Source organism: Mirounga leonina, unplaced genomic scaffold (assembly GCF_011800145.1).
Source record: "Mirounga leonina isolate KUSES-001 unplaced genomic scaffold, KU_Mleo_1.0 Mir_129, whole genome shotgun sequence".
Taxonomy (NCBI): Eukaryota; Metazoa; Chordata; class Mammalia; order Carnivora; family Phocidae; genus Mirounga; species Mirounga leonina.
Genome location: NW_023270323.1, coordinates 21,305,827 through 21,323,535, shown reverse-complemented (window position 1 = coordinate 21,323,535; position 17,709 = coordinate 21,305,827). Strand labels below are relative to the sequence as shown.

The 17,709-nt window shown below is 40.0% G+C and overlaps 1 protein-coding gene and 1 non-coding gene across 2 annotated transcripts in view; both read right to left on the bottom strand.

Moving 5' to 3' along the window:
• The window catches only part of CDKL2 (cyclin dependent kinase like 2), a 42,392-nt gene extending 37,444 nt beyond the window's left edge, over positions 1-4,948 (bottom strand). Inside the window, exons 1-2 of the mRNA XM_035004785.1 lie at positions 4,492-4,948; positions 1,047-1,242 (exon numbers count right to left, since the gene is read on the bottom strand). Of these exons, the coding sequence (XP_034860676.1) occupies positions 1,047-1,214 (168 nt within the window). The 5' untranslated portion in view covers positions 1,215-1,242; positions 4,492-4,948. The remainder of the gene's footprint in view (positions 1-1,046; positions 1,243-4,491) is intronic.
• Positions 1,899-2,005, bottom strand: LOC118011008. The gene has a single exon (XR_004679400.1). It is a non-coding gene; the product is annotated as a U6 spliceosomal RNA (small nuclear RNA).
• Positions 4,949-17,709: the final 12,761 nt, after the last annotated feature.

The following is a 17,709-nucleotide window of genomic DNA, read 5'->3' as shown; positions in this document are numbered from 1 at the left end:
TTTTTTTAAAAATTAAATTTAAAAAAGAAAAGAAAATAAAGAAGATCAAACATTGGTTCTTTCTAAAGATAAATAAAATTGATAAACTTTTGGTGAGACTGATTACAGAGAGAGAGAGATCACATAGCAGGCCTGAGACTTAGAAAGGTCTGCTTGCAAAGTGAGCCCTTGCTTGGCCCCTGGGAACTTGGATTTCATGAGGGTTCCCTTCATTTCCAGAACTGATAAAGTGGCTCAATGTACAAAAAAAATTATTTATGCTGAATATCTGCATTCCTTCTGGGATTCTGGAATTTTGGTAGAGCCAGGCAGAGGGTGTCTACATGAACATCACCCAATAAAAACCCTGGATGCTGAATCTCCTGAATCTCCTTGGTAGACAGTATTTCATGTGTGTTGTCACAGCTTGCTTTTGGAAAAAACAAGTGCATCCTGTGTGACTCCACTGGAAGAGGATTCTTGGAAACCTGTGACAGGTTTCCTCTGGAATTCACCCCATGTACCTTTTCCTTTGCTGATTTTGCTTTATATCCTTTTACTGTAATAAATCATAGCCATGAGTACAACTATATGCTGAGTGCTCTGAGTCCTCTTATTGAATCATGGAACATGGAGTGTCTTTAGGACTCCCAACACAGATGACAGATAGATATAGATAGATAGAGAGATAGATAGATAGATAGATACAGAAAGAAGCAACAAATACTTTCAAAATCATGTTTATATTCATAGGATAAATGAATATGCATATATAATTATTTTATTTGTTTATTGTCAAAAAAGAAATTTATGTCTTAAATCTTGGCATGGAAATTAATATAAAAACAGTAATTTTTTCCTAAAAATGTAATCTTGGTCAAGAAACAACTTATTCGGGCTCCCTGCTTGGCAGGGAGTCTGCTTCTCCCTCTGACCCTCCTCCCTCTCATGCTCTCTGTCTCTCATTCTGTCTGTCTCAAATAAATAAATAAAATCTTTAAAAAATAAAAAAAATAAATAAAAAAGAAACAACTTATTTTTTTAACTCAATATTGGTATTTACTCACCTTTAGTAACTTGATTTCTCGCATAGCAATTTTTTTAACCATTTTGTCATCATCACTTTCTAAGAACTTCTTGATGGCCACAATTCTTCCACTATCTTTATTCCTACACTTCATCACCATTCCATAGCTCCCTTCTCCAACCAATCCTAGGTTCTCATATTTTTCCATTTTAATTCAAAACCAGTAGGAATTCTTGCTGGGGAAACCAAAACACAGAGTTAATAATGTTGAGTATATTAATTTCTTCCACCTTCCCAGTAAATTAATTCTTCCGCACTTGTTTTCCATATTAGAGCAGTTGCTGTGTTAATGGCTGTTCTGTTCTGACTCACAATTTCTTACTGTTCCTGCATCTAAGCTATGTTTTCAAATTATTTCATTTAGACAAGACATTTCATAATAGACAATAATTAAAGCCATTAAATTTAAATTATTAAATGTTATGTTAATGAAATTCAATATATATATATTTTTGTAGTTTTTAATTTTATTATATTATGTTAGTCACCATACAATACATCATTAGTTTTTGATGTGGCGATCCACGATCCATTGTTTTCGTATAACACCCGGTGCTCCATGCAGTACATGCCCTCCTTAATACCCATCACCGGGCAAATCAATCCCCCCTCCCCCCTCCCCTCTAGAACCCTGTTTGTTTCTCAGGACCATAGTCTCTCATGGTTCATCTCTCCCTCCAATTCCCCCCCCCTTTTTCCCTTCCTTCTCCTAATGTCCTCCATGTTATTCCTTATGTTCCACACATAAGTGAAACCATATGATAATTGACTTTCTCTGCTTGACTTATTTCACTTAGCATAATCTCCTCCAGTCCCATCCATGTTGAGGTAAAAAAATATGGAACGCTTCATGAATTTGCATGTCATCCTTGCACCAGGGCCGTGCTAATCTTCTCTGTATCGTTCCAATTTTAGTATATGTGCTGCCGAAGCGAGCACAAATTCAATATATTTTTAATTCAGATAAAGCAATATTTGAACTATCATGCAAAACAATTACAGCTTATTTTAGAAAAACGCAACTCCTTTTCACTCAGAGGTGAAAAAGCACAAGTGAGTTTTGTTTTGTTTTGTTTTTTAAGATTTTACCGTTCAGTAATCTCCTCACCTAAGTGAGACTCAGACTCACAGCCCTGAGATCAAGAGTCACTCACCCTACCAACTGAGCCAGCCAGGCGCCTCAATGAGTTTGGTTTTAGTGAAGATCAAATTTATTTTTTTTTACATCAGGTTTAAAAAAGCAAAGTTGAGGGGCACGTAGGTGGCTCAGTCAGTTAAGCGACTGACTCTTGGTTTCAGCTCAGGTCAAGATCTCATGGGTGGTGGGATGGAGCCCCAAGTCAGGCTCAGTCTCAGGCTGGGGGGGGTGGGGGAGGGGAGTCTGCTTAAGGATGCTCTCCCTCTGCCCCTCCCCCCACTCATGCACTACCTCTCTCTCTCTCTCAAATAAATAAATCTTTAAAAAAAGCTAAGTTGAACATCTTTATGCACTTTCTACTCAGTTGGAAAAAATATTTGTTTACAAAATCATCACCAAGTTAACACTAAGAAACTTTGATAAACTATTTTTCTTTACTTTTCTCCGTAGTAATTAAATTCCCACATTGAAAGTACAAAATAACAACACTGACATCACAGTATATAAGCAAATTGTTTAAAAATTAAATTCTAATAGTAACAAATACAATATTTCAAAAGTCCTTTTTATGATTACTCACTGTAAGTATGATCATTTGAATTTTGTGTTTAGAATTCTTTTACATCTCATGATATGACATTTTTTGGATAATGGCAATTCTAATAATGACTGATGAAGGATCAGTGATCATTCCACTACATATTTTGGTATAGAAAAAAACTTTTTCAGTTCAAATACAAATAGATTCTAACTCACAAGTCTTGATTGTCATGAAATATAAAAGCTAATAACTCCAAAGTTAAATTTATTTTTTATATCTGATTTTGCAATTAAATTCCAGAAACAAAGAATAAAAAATATTTCTCCTAATCCCAGTATGATTCTAAAAGTTTTGGGAGAAAAAAACAATCTTTGGGTAACTATATATTCAAATGATGATTTATAGTTTATTTTTTTAACCTAACAATACAAAAATACTCATTCATAAAACGTGGAAAGAAAAAAAAAACTCTCACTTATCTCATTAATTGTGTCCTTATGGTAATCTAAAACTAATTTACCCAGATTGTGAATTGTGATGTTTTATTTGCTTCCATATTAGTACACTGATAACAAAGACAAAACAAATACCCTCTTTGTTCTAGCAAACTGTGATAACCCAGTGTGTACACATTTTCATCAGTTTACCCTAATAATTTAGGGTTTAATATACATACATAATAAGGCATAGATATACATGGAAAACCAGAAGACTGACCTGAAGGGGGAAAAGATGAAAGTAAATTCCAGTCAACACCAACTCCAATTATTTCATATTTTACCACTAGCTTTGATAGTAGGTTCTATAAACTGTTTACAGAGCAGTGTCCATAACACTAACTTTCCACATATTTGACATATTAACTTCCATTTAATATCTACTATTTTTAAATAAAATGTCTGAAAAAAATTCTCAGTGTAATTCTCTCTCCTTTACTGAATTTTTTTCCTTCCATTAAGACAGCATGCTTTATTAAGATCTAGACTTTAGGTTTCTCATGCCAAGAACAAATATAGCTGGACTTTATAACCTGGATCATTTTCAAACATTTTGCAATTGGTGTCCTCAATATTTGAAAATGCAAAGTGAACAAAATTAAGATTACCTTAAGCATGTCTAAGATGTTCTGAAGCATATCACAAGCTAAGATTAAGCAAGTTGGCCAGTCCAAGTTTATTCTGGAAACCAACCACACACGTAGTCACAGCACATTGAACACACCTGCTTTTTCAAGTGGCACTGCCCACAAATACCTTAGAAGTCTCACAGTTCAGGGAGCGCCTGGGTGGCTCAGTCGTTAAGCGTCTGCCTTCGGCTCAGGTCATGATCCCGGGGTCCTGGGATCGAGCCCCGCCTCGGGCTCCCTGCTCGGTGGGAAGCCTGCTTCTCCCTCTCCCACTCCCCCTGCTTGTGTTGTCTCTCTCTATCAAATAAATAAAATCTTTAAAAAAAAAAAAAGAAGAAGAAGTCTCACGGTTTAAAAAGCCTCTTGTTTCCTGAAACAGTTACTCATAAACTACAATTTTTCACGTCTTCTACTCCTGGTGTGTAAGGGTAATACAAACTAAACGGATGCCTGGCCAATTGGCAATGCGGTATTCCTGGACATGTGCCATGTAAGCACACGGTTCTAATACCAACAATCAGATAATAAAAGTAATGCTTTTTATTTTGTTAAAGACAGATTGAAATCTATCACAAATCAGAGAACGAGATAATAGAAGCTTTTAAAAGTATTATACTTACTGTTTCTTTAAAATCCTTTCACATGGAAAGACCCAAAGGTTTTCAACTTGGAAACAAATTTGAGATGAAATGCATCTCGCTCGCAGGTCTACAAGATGCTGATCAGCAAACTAGCAATTCCGGAGCTGGTCTGATTTCTCCTGTAGACACAGTCACCGGACCGGGGCGAATCAGGCGGGGAGGCAGATTGGCCTCGGCCTGCCGCAGGCTCACACTCAGGGGGTCCGCGGGCCGCATGCTGCCGTCGTCAAGGCAACGACCTCACTCTGCCCCAACCATCGGCACAGTCTCCCGAGAGGGATACAGCGCAGGTCAGAATGCGTCCACGGCAGGCACCAACACGCCTGTTAAGGCCAAGGCCTGTAAAGAAATTAGTTGGGTGGGAGGGCACCGTCTCCCAGCTCTCAAGGTGCCCAGTCCCTGGAGTCTGTGAACCTGCTTGGCTCCAGCAAACCCTGGGCGAAGGCGTTGGCCACCGAGCTGCAAGGGGGCGGGTTCCCACCCGTCCGGCCCCGCCCTGAGGGCCCCAAGCCTCCCGCGTTCTGATTGGCTGGGCCCTGTCGTCACGAGCTACGATTGGCTCAGCGCCAACCGCCCTGCCCCTTCACCTAGGGCTTGGCCCAGGTTCTGTTCACTGATGCGCAGACACCAGCACCCACTTTATACTTCAATTCTCAAGTAGAGCGGCACCTTTCTGCCTTTGCCGGGAGACCTTTCCTCGCAACTGAGAGCAAGAGGCGATTCCGGCGCTCACGGAGAGAATAAGAGGGTGGTGGTTTTGTGGGATTGGGAGAAAACAGAAGGGGGAAAACAGGCACAGAGGGCGATGAAGCATTCCTCGCAGCTTCCCTGCGGGGGCGGTGAGCAAGACCCGCCCCTGGCGCCCCCACCCGGGAGGGTTCCCCCTGACCGCGATTCGATGCTTCCTTTCCAGTCGGGGCAGTGGGGCCAGGCTGGGCCAGGTAGGTGATGAGGGTGACAGCCTAGGAAGTGATGATTAGTAGGTGAGGCAAGGTGAAAGCAAGGAGGTGACAACACAAGTGACATTAGGAGGGACCTCGAGGAGGACAGCCTGGGCACTGAAAGCGAGGGACACACTTTAAGTGGAGATAATGGAAGAAGGAGAAAGAACATGAATGAAATAAGAGAAGGGCTAGGCCAGCAGAGGAACTAGAAGAGATGTGCGATACCGGCCTGTGGCAGCCAAATAGGGTGCAGTTGGGGGTGAGATGTTAAAGGTACAGACCATGGCTTAAGGCTAGATCCATGACCAGGCAAGACTGGTAGATCAGAATGACGCAAAGGCTTGAGTCACATAAGAAACGGGGATTTCCTCATCTTCAAGTAGTTTGGGGTTTAAGCCATACCCCTCCAGTGAAAGGCCTTAAGCACTCAAGTACTTATTTTCACATTGTATCACGAAGAGTATGGGAGCCTGGCTGGCTCAGTCCGGGGAGCATGCGACTCTTGATCTCGGGGTCCTGAGTTTGGGCCCCTCGTTGAGTGTAGAGATTATATAAATCTTTATAAAAAGAAATCATGAAGACTAAACGTTTTATAATCGTATTTGGGCTCTAGAACACCTTGATCCAATTAAGAGAATGTCCTGGAACAGCAGATATTTATAACTATAGTCAATATTAAGGTATTAATTCTTTCTTGTATACTAAGAAATAAATATTCTGATTTATAAATTATCTTTTGTAAGCTTGGTTAGCATGAATTAATCTTCCAGTGCTTGATCACCTTGGTCAAGCTGCTTAAAATCTAGTTCCTGAACCTGTAATCATGAGGAGCAGACCTAGGACCTGGGCATGGAAAGAATATAATTCTTTGGCCAATCCAAGATGTCCTCATGTAGAAATTAGCTCTATCCCTGGATGTGACCAAGTAGGAGGAAGCCATGCCCTGTTTTGTTACCTCTATAGGCTATAACAGAATCTGATGAATTTTTTATATGAATTCAGGAGACCCCCTTTTATAAAGTGGCAAATCCATGTTTGTTAGGACTGAAGTTTGAGAACAAGAATACAAAAATATCGGGGCACCTGGGTGGCTCAGTCGTTAAGCAGGGAGCCTTCGGCTCAGGTCATGATCCCAGGGTCCTGGGATCCAGCCCCGCATCAGGCTCCCTGCTCAGCGGGAAGCCTGCTTCCCCTCTCACACTCCCCTTGCTTGTGTTCCCTCTCTCGCTGTCTGTCAAATAAATAAATAAATAAATAAAATCTTTAAAAAAAAATACAAGAATATTTTATTTTTCCAACCTTACAAATATATTCAACAATATGAACATTTAAAGGCCCCTCCAGACAAGAGGCCCTGAAGCTTAAATAACCTGTTTATATCCCACAGGGAACCAAAAGGATAAAGACTAAAAAACTAGATTCGGTGAATAGAATGCTTTCTTTCAAAAAGAACTAAGTTTGAAAGCCAACTGTGAAGGAGACATAGGGTATTCAACAATTATACATCCTGGGTAAAGCTACCTACAGGTTTGCTGAAGAGGAGGTAGCATTAGGTAGAAGCAGGATTGGGTTATTGCTTATTTTTCGTTTTCAACTGGGAAATCTTTGTAGGGAAAAAGAATGGAGAGAAGCTTTAAAGAGGCAAGAAAAGGAATAATGAAAAGCCTAGGACAGGTAGTGAAGGTGGTAAAGTATGAGAAGGTCTTAGCCTTGAAGAGGCTTAAAGAAAAAAGGAAAAACTGAGAAAAGTGTAGGACAGACACAGTGGCTGGTCTAGATCTTCTCAGTAAAAGAACTTCATTTTTGCTGAAAAAGATAATGGTGAGATTGAGGCTCAAGGATTTGAGAGCAGAAATACCTTGAAATAGTTACAAAGAAGTCATTTTGATATGAAAAGAATATAAAATAGTAAAATGTGCCCACTTGAGCCTGGACACCATGAATTTGCAGTGAAACCAACTGACTCTATTTTATAGGACTTGGCATCCCCAGGGGCAAGAATGGAGAAAACAAATGGCACACAAGCTAACTCTTAGAGAATTGGTACAGCAAGAATAATAAACAAAGGAGTTAAGAAATCAAGTATGATGGAGGGGCACCTAGCTGGCTCAGTCAGAAAAGCATGTGACTCTTGATCATGAGTTCAAGCCCCACACTGGGTGTATAGCTTACTTAAAAAAAAAAAAAAAAGAAAGAAAGAAAAGAAATCAAGTAGGATGGAGAAAGCACCATTGAAATGGCTTGCCATGGGTTCCAGCTAGATAGGAAGACAAATTTTGACAGAATTTAGCTAATAAACTGAAAATGCAGAGGCACTGAAGGAGTGGAGTTCACATAGGCATGAAGTTTAATGGGAGTGAAATAGGAGAAAAAGTGACTGTTAAAGCAATTTGTGAATTTAAGACCTTGGAATTGGCACAAGATGATGACAATGATGGGTTCTAAAGGGTGGAATGTTTGGCTGTTCCTTTGGGTAGCTGAAGATTACTGAAGACTGTCATTGGAATTGAGTTCAATTCCATGAGGTCACAGTATGAAAAGTGATGAACTTTTTTGAAAAATCATAACATGAACTACTCAAGTGGGAAAATACAGGGAGAGGTTGAGAGGGACATTTTAATCACTAAAAAAAGTGAAAATATTGTAAAAATCTAAAGAAAACAATGTGGGTGTGCATGAGATTGGCAATAAGAGAGGAGAAGTGGAGATATGGCAAAGAAACAAAAGATAAAAGAGACTAAGGACCATATGACCTAGCAATTCCATTCCTAGGTATACACCCAAGAAAAATGAAAATATATGTTCACATAAAACTTTAAACAAATGTTTATAGCAGCAATGATATTCATAATAGCTAAAAAGTGAAACTCAAATGTCCATCAACTGATGAATGGATAAACTATGGTATATCCATACAATGGAATATAAAAAGAATGAAGTATTGCTACATGCTACAACATGGATGAATCTTGAAAACATTATGCTAAGTGAAAGAAGTCAGACACAAAAAGCCATGTGTTAATTCCATTTATGTAGTGTCCAGCATAGGCAAATCCATAGAAACAGAAAGATTAGTAGTTACCAGGGACTGAGGGAGAGATGGGAATGGATTTGGATTTGGATGGGTATGGATTTCCTTCTAGGGTGGTGAAAATGTTCTGGAATTAGATAGTGGTCATGGTTATACAATCTTGTGAATATACTAAAAACCACTGATCTGTATTAAAAGTGTGGATTTTATGTATGTAAATTATCTCAATACAAAATAGACTACAGGACAAGAAATATATGGCCTTCCCAGAAATCTTTTTCAATAAATTTACATATTTTAGCTTAGAGTAGCCCAACTGTCTTCCTCACTTTAGTGATCATCCCTATTAAATGACTCTTGGCAATGATCATTCTCTACACATCTTGACATCCAAAAACTATGTGCTTGGGTCAGTTTCTTGCCAAACAAACAAACAAACAAAAAATACCTCTCACTTAGGTCCCATGAGATACTGAATTATCATAGGTTTTTGGCATCACTTCAAATGAGTCACCAAGTGAACAGAAGGGTCATAAAACTTCAGACTACAGAAAGTAGTCTTTATTTTCAGTATATTATAGAGCATGGAGCTATGTATGAATACATCTCATTCTATGAAGAAAATGGACTTATTTTGAAATCCTGGTTCTTTGATGGAAGGACACTTGCCATAGAAGAGAGAATTCTGTTCTCAACCTAGTAGTTGATTCAATGACCTCATTACTACATATAAAAGTGATTAAGATGACAATTAGTTTTGAACACCTAAAGTACAATATACCACTCACTTTGCCAAATTCAACATATATCTATACTATAACAGTGTGAACCTGGAAATCCATTCCTCAAATGTTAAAAACACACATTGTTTGCACTGGTAACATGCCTCTTACAAAAACTCCCCCTTGACGTTCCATCTCCCTCTAACCTCTACCCCATTCCTCTAATCTTTATAACAAAACTTGGGAAAAACTATTTCAGTGATATGATAAGGCTGACAGAAAGCCTAAGAGAATCAGAAGTAAACGAATAGACTTTTTCTGTGAAGTCACTATGGCCTATATCTTGCCAAGGCCATCTGTAGCAGAGATTACTAACTACTCACAAGCTGGTTCCTTTTTCCTGTACGTATGGCTTGTTTATTTTCTGCAATCTCCATTGAGATTGGGGTCATGTGACTTAAGTCAAGCCAATGGAACATGTGGTATCTACCATTCCCAGTCCTGGCCCATAAAAATCTCCACACAAGATCCTCCATATTCCTTTTCTCTTTCACCTGGCTATAACAAAGATGACTACAGCATGATCTTAGAGCCACACATTAAAGCTGGTAGAGCCTTCATTCATCTGTGTTCCTAAATGACCAAGTGGGGCAGGGCCAGACCACTGGCCTCTTCACTACCACTCTCCTATTTTTTTTTTTCAAGATTTTATTTATTTATTTGACACAGCGCCAGAGGGAACACAAGCAGGGGAGTGGGACAGGGAGAAGCAGGCTTCCCGCCCAGCGGGGAGCCCGATGCGGGGCTCAAACCCAGGACCCTGGGATCATGACCTGAGCCGAAGGCAGACGCTTAATGACTGAGCCACCCAAGCGCCCCAACTCTCCTATTTTTTATAGGTAAAAAACAATTGTTGGTGCCATTAGACACTTTGGGGTCTATTTACTATAGCAGATAGCCCAGCTTAATTAATTCACTACCTTATTTGACCTCAGCAGCATTTGACACAACTGTCTATTCTTTCCTTTTGAGATAAACTCTTGAAACATAGCTTTCCATGACACCAGTACTTGCTATATTTTGTCTCCCTCAGTTTCCTTTGCAGGCTTCTCCTGTACTAGAACCCTGAATTTTTTTTTTTAAGATTTTATTTATTTGACAGAGAGAGCACAAGCAGGGGGAGCGGCAGAGGGAGAGGGAGAAGCAGGCTCCCTGGGGAAGAGGGAACCTGACGTGGGGCTCGATCCCAGGACCCCGGGATCATGACCCGAGCTGAAGGCAGATGCCCAACTGACTGAGCCACCCAGGTGCCCCTAAAACCCTGAATTTTAAGAGTATTTGAGGGCTCAGTCCTCACTCAGCCTCTTCTCTTCTGTACACTTACTCCCTAGGTGATCTCATCTCATCCACCAGCTGCAAAGACCTATACTGGCCACTCATAGCACTGAGCTCTCCTCAGAGAACTCCAAAATCAAACCACCTGACATTTCTTCCTGGCTATTCAATTGGCATATGAAACTTAGCATTGCTACTAGAGAACTGTTGATTTTTCCCTCCACAATCTACTCCTGCTCCTTCAATATCTCAATAGAGTACAGCTTTCCACCCAAGTTCCATAAAAATCCCAGGGATCATCCTTAAACATTCTTTCCCTCACATTCAGAATCTAATCCATAATTAAGTTTTCTAGGTTCTATCTCCACAATATATCTTACTAGCTGACCATTTATCACCGTCTTCACAACTGCAACCCTATTCTAAGCTACCATGTCCATCACCTGATATCCCTTCCTAACAGTCTCCACACTAATTCAGACCACATCACCTCCCTGTTCAGATCCTTACAAGCCCCATACAAGGGTAAAATCCAAACTACAAGGCCACCCACAATTTAGCTCTTATCTCTTGTTATCTGCTGTTATGGCCCCACTGGCCTTATTGCCCACGTACACACCAAGCTTCCAAACACAGAGCCTGTGCATTTGCTCTTCATTCTATTTGGAATGTCGCCTACCAGTTCTTATCAAGACTGCCTTCTATTTTGGACCTCAAATGTACCTCTTCAGAGAGGCCTTTCACCACCACCCTCGGTAACGATTACGCAACAGCCCATTTCCTGTCACTATTACATTCTTCACTACTTCTGCCCTCTGTTAGCCATGTGATCTTGGAAAAGTAGCTAACCCCTGTGCCTGAATTAACTCTTTTGTAAAATAAACAGTACTCTTCCTCACAGGATTACTGTTCGGACTAAATGAGTTGTACTGTGCCCAGAACTTATCAAGACTGAAATTACTTCTTTCCATGTTTGTTGCCACCCTCCCTCAAAAGATACAAGTTTCCAGAGAGTAGGCTATATACCTGCTGTATTGCTAACCAGCACCTAGGATGATTTCTGGCACATACTAAGATTCTAATAAATATTCATGGACTGCTGTGTAAATCCTTCTCACTTCTGTCACACATTTGTTACTTGAGTGCCTGCTTTAAAACATCACTCTAAGTCACTTCTGGTAAGTCATCATGCTACAGCTCTCATGTCTGTTTTCTAAGTCGCTATCCTTATCACCAATATGCAAGAATTTTTTACCTCTACAACCTTTAGTTCACCTTCTTTCAAGATTTTATTTGAGAGAGTGAGCAAGCAAGAGAGAGAGAAAGCACTAGCCAGGGGAGGGGCAGAGAAGCAGACTCCCCACTGAGCAGGGAGCCCAATGTGGGACTGGATCCCAGGACTCCGGGATCATGATCTGAGCCGAAGGCAGACCGATGCTTAACCGACTGAGCCACCCAGGAGCCCAGTTCACCTCTTTAAAAACAAAAACAGAGCACCTGGGTGGCTCAGTTGGTTAAGCGACTGCCTTTGGCTCAGGTCATGATCCTGGAGTCCCGGGATCGAGTCCCGCATCGGGCTCCCTGCTCAGCAGGGAGTCCACTTCTCCCTGACCCTCCTCCCTTTCATGCTCTCTCGCAAATAAAATCTTAAAAAACAAAAAAAACAAAAAAAAAATTAAACTTAATAGGGTATTCGGTTTTAAAAAATATATGTAAAATGGTGGGCCCTCAGACATTATTCCTTTTTATCAGCTCAGAGATGTGGAGTACTTGACAGCAATTTGATTTCTCAATGACTTTTTTTCAAAGTCTACCCCTAACGTAGGGCTTGAACTCAAGATCCAGAGTTCAAGAGTCACGTGCTCTACCGACTAAGCCAGTCAGGCACCCCTGCAGCGATGTGACTTCTGTCCAATTCTCTACTGTGCCTCATTACTTAATGCTGTGCTTCCTGAATGTAGTTCCTGATTAAGGGAGCCTTAATTTTAGGATCCAACTAAAGCTGGAGGCTGTGATTTTACAATTTGCTAAAATAACCCCAGGATAAAAAAGCATTGCATTCAAAGTTTAAATTTCTGGTATTTCAAACTTTTTTTAAAAAAAGATTTTATTTATTTGAGAGAGAGAGAATACAAGCAGGCGGAGCAGCAGGCAGAGGGAGAGGGAGAAACGGGTCCCCCATGGAGCGGGGAGCCTGATGTGGGGCTCGATCCCAGGACCCTGGGATCATGACCTGAGCTAAAGGCAGACGCTTAACTGACTGAGCCACCCAAGCGCCCCTCAAACTCATTTTCTAAAATAAATCATCCTTTAAAGCAGACTGACCCTTTTGGCTAATGCAGTATTTCAAATTATGTCATACTAGTATGACTGCAGTATCCTTTCTGAGCTTCAGTCTACTTGGCTGTAAAATAATGACTAACTTGCCTAAATATTAAACCAAGATGTAAAGCTACCAGAAGTGTGACTCAATTTACCTTTAAATATTATAGAAAACTCATTTTAGAAATAAAAATGGGGGGGGCTGGGTGGCTCAGTCGTTAAGCATCTGCCTTCGGCTCAGGTCATGATCTCAGGGTCCTGGCATCAAGCCCTGCATCGGGCTCCCTTCCCTGCTTCTCCCTCTCCCACTCCCCCTGCTTGTGTTCACTCTCTCGCTGTGTCTGTCAAATAAATAAATAAAATCTTTAAAAATAAATAAAAATGGGTGTAAAGATATTTTACTGGTTGCACTATTTTAAAGTGGAAACGTCTGCTTTTCATTGATAGCTGTATGTTATCCAGAACTTGTCATTGTCAATTCCTTTTATCAAAACACCTCCTAAATTCAGGTGCCAAAAAATGAGCTACGTCTATTTCCTTCCCTCTGATGTTAAGTCTTGAATTACAATAGCTTTTTAGTTTTCCTGCTTCCATTCTTGTCCTCCTAGCGTATTTTTTTTTTAAGATTTTAATTACTTGAAAGAGACAGAGTGACAGCACAGGTGGGGAGGAGAGGGAGAAGCAGGCTCCCGGCTGAGCAGGGAGCCCCATGCGGGACTCAATCCCAGGACCCTGAGCTCATGACCTGAGCCAAAGGCAGAGACACTCAACCGACTGAGCCACCCAGGCGCCCCTCATACCATGTATTCTTGACATGGCATTATTCTATCATTCCCGTGCTTAATTTTTTTTAACGGCTTCCTGCAGGAATTAGAAAAATAATCAAATAAATTCCTTACCCTGGTTGAAGTGATCTAATCCCCTTATGTCTCCTACACTACCTCTTAACCATTCTGACAACTCTTGACCCCACTTCACCAATCCCAGCGTCTTCCTACCTTCCCTGCTTTTCCAATTTTACAGGCTTTAAATTAGCTGGTCCCTCTGGCTGGAGTGCCAGAATGGGTGGTCAGGGAACACCATCCTAAAGTCAGTGGCTACGTTATCTTAATGCTTTGCATAGCATTTACAACTACACTTTATCATTATTAATAAGCTCAGGGAGATCCATGCTTCTCTTATTCACTCACATTAACTTCAAAATCAAGAACAGTGTCTGGCACGCAAAGGTAGCTCAATCTACACTTTATCAAGTGTTAAATGGTTTGTCATTAACAGTGTAACAGTATATAGGAAAACACATACACCCATGCTAAAGTATTTACAGGGACCATCTAGATTAGACTATGGGAGTTCATTCTTTTGGATTATCTGTATTTTCTATAATGTGCACAGCATGTTTTTAATTGCAGTTAAGTATACATAAAATTGACCATTTCATATACTGAAATAAGGCACAAACCAAAATTTTACACAATCCTAGTCAGCCTGATCCTTTCAGGTCCAGTTTAACATCAAAATCCAAGAAGGTTTCACTAGCACTCCTGCCTCCTCACCCAGAAAGCCTGTTTTCCCTTGTGTTTCACAAAGCATTTTATTTCTCCAATTATGCAAGTGAGAAACTTAGAATTCTTCTGATACCATCCTTTCCCTCACCAAGCCCTGGCCATTTTACCCAAGTCTTTCAAATTCTTTAGATTTTTTTTTTTTAATGTTCTTTATTTATTTATTCATGAGAGTCAGAGAGAGAGAGAGAGGCAGAGGCAGAGGGAGAAGCAGGCTCCTCGCCTAGCAGGGAGCCCGATGCGGGACTCGATCCCAGGACCCTGGGATCATGACCTGAGCTGAAGGCAGACGCTCAACCGTCTGAGCCACCCAGGCACCCCCAAATTCTTTAGATTTCTAACACCAATACTCTAGCAGCACACTTCAGTACAACCTAGTACCACCACTCGAGTATCACAGCTCTTGACTGAGATACTGGCAGTATCCATTCACCTTATTTACTCATCACAGAACTCCTTCAATTTGTTTACTATGTAGCTAGAGACATTTCAAAATAGAATTACGTGGGGGCGAGGGGTGCCTGGGTGGCTCAGTCGTTAAGCATCCACCTTCGGCTCAGGTCATGATCCCAGAGTCCTGGGATCGAGCCCCGCATTGGGCTCCCTGCACCACGGGAAGCCTGCTTCCCCTTCTCCTACTCCCCCTGCTTGTGTTCCCTCTCTCGCTGTGTCTGTCAAATAAATCTTTAAAAAAAAAAAAAATAGAATTACCTGCCCCCACTTGTTAAAATTTTCAACTTCCCATTGCTCTTGAGATTAAGACCAACCTCAAGGCCAGCAAGGCCATTTATGGTCTGCCCTCTAGCCACCTTCTTAAATATGCACCCACATACTTCTTACAGCCTGAAAAATGGATAGGAGGGAGACAGAGAAAATTGAGAACAGATGAGACTTCAGATATTTCTAGGTTAAAGAGGTCAGAAAAGTGGGATGTTCATTATTAGAGAGCCAGGTATGCATAAATCACTTAAGAGAAAATACATTGTTTTGGACTTCTGAACTTTGAATTATAACTTTTAGGACTTCAAAGAGGTCCATGGCAGAGAGGATTTAAAAAAAAGTGTTTGGGGGGCACCCGGATGGCTCAGTTGGTTAAGCGTCGGACTCCTGATTTCGGGTCAGGTCATGATCTCGGGGTCATGGAATCAGGCTCCGAGCTCTGCAGGCAATCTGCTTCCTCCTCCCCCTCTGTCCCTCCCTCCACTACTGCTACTACTGCTCTCTCCCAAATAAATAATCTTAAAAAACAAACAAAAACGTATTTGGAACACAGGATAGGACGACAGCAAAAATGTAATGGAGTCAAAAATAGTGACAGGTTAACACTTGCAGAGGACCCACTACATTGTTTGAGGTGCTTTATAAGATTAAGTCACTGAGAATCCTCACAATCACCCACCTTACAAATGAGTAAACAGAAGCGCCAAACAAGATCAACCACTGAATGGCAGAGCTGCCACCACTGAAGCCCAGGCTGTCTCCAAAGGCCTCCTTCTTGACCATTTTACTATATGGAAGCTACTGAATGGACAGTATGTTGAAGCTAAAGTTGTGCCTGTACTAAATGACACCACCCAGACAAAGTTTACCAGGAAAGAGACTGAGGACAGAAGGGATTGGGGGTGGGGGTGGTTGTCGTGCCTGGAGTTTTGAGGTGGTAAGATCAAGTACAGAAAACAAGAGCAGTTAAAAGAATACTAAGTCACAAAAGTGAAAGAAAGGATTTGAATAGGCAGCCAGCTTTATCAAACTCTTAGAAGGAAAAAAAAAAAAAAGAATCTCCCAGATCAAGGCCAAAGAGATCAATTAATTTGGCAACAGAAGCATAGTAATCTGTCTGTGAATGTTTAATTCTGAATCTGCATTTAGAGCATTTTCACCGGTATTTGGTAATGCTAAAAACACTTTCCTATTCTGAAGCATGTTAAGCATAAAATGTGCATATATACATAAACAGATCCAAAGATTTTAGTCTCTGTCAAAAAAAAAAACAAACACAACAACCCAGAAACTTCATTACTTAGGAATTATTTGGCTTAATAACATAAATTATTTTAAACAATTACTCTGTATGAACCTACTGAAACCTATCACAAAGGAAAATTTTGTTCATGATGTAATATTGTTCATTTATCCAGTCATTTTAAATAATTTAGAACTCTGGCATCAAACTAACCAAAATAGTCTACTACTAAATAATTAGAAAATCTTACGGAACACAGAATAAAAAGGGGAAAAAAGGGTCTCTGTTCTTCTGTAGTTAAAATATAAATTATGATGAGCAAGTTGTCCTAATTTAAAGGAAAAATATGAACATCTACCCACTAAATTCTCTTTCACTTGCCACAGACTACATCATATTGTAACTGAAATGGAGCATCTTGTGTGGCTGAAATCATCAAACATTTTGTTTCACATAAGCTTCCTGGACCAAATGATCATTTGCTGCTTCAAATTTGGTTGTTTTCAATATGTTTCAATAAAACATATATTTTATCCCTTCTAAAAAAATGTTTTTACCTAGTCGTAACGTTAGATCAAAGTTATTACATTATAATTAAAATTGAAAGTGAATTTACTATACATTTACAAAAATCTTAAGTCTTCCTTCCTTGAGAGTATGGAAATAATGATTATTCTGGTTTCTCTCCAGTACAAACTTGTGAAGACTGATTCAAGTAATCTTCATAAACAGTGTTATGAATACATCATCAGGAAAAAATGATTTATAACCATCCCCTTTAATAAAAGTCTCAAGTTCTAAAATTATATATGCATTAGGACCTCATTTTGCATTTGAAATACATGCTTGTGAATGTGACTATTTTTCCTTCAATATTCTATTAGAGCTTGACAAATTTGTTCCAATTTCTGAATTTGGTCATGCCTGTAACTTCAGAAAAACTCAATCTTCCCATCCTCTTTTCCTTTCCTTCTGAGATAGGAGGTAGCAATCGCCTGGAAAACTCAAGTTTTGGTTTTTCATTAAATAAACATTTAGTATAAGTAGTTTAATTTCGATCATTCTCACCTTCCTTAAACTTATTCCCTTATGCGATTCTTTAACTTGTATTCAAGTTAGCTAAGTGAACTGGGATACACCTATAACCATGTTCAAGTTGTACTTAAATGTTTTTACTTTTTTAGACATCAAATTTCACAAACAAGCAGCAGTTGGTTTTAGAACAATTCCTTATTTTTACTTAGGTTGTATGAAATGCAATTAGGAGAAAATACTTTGGAACACAAACCTACAGATTAAATTAGGGACATAGATA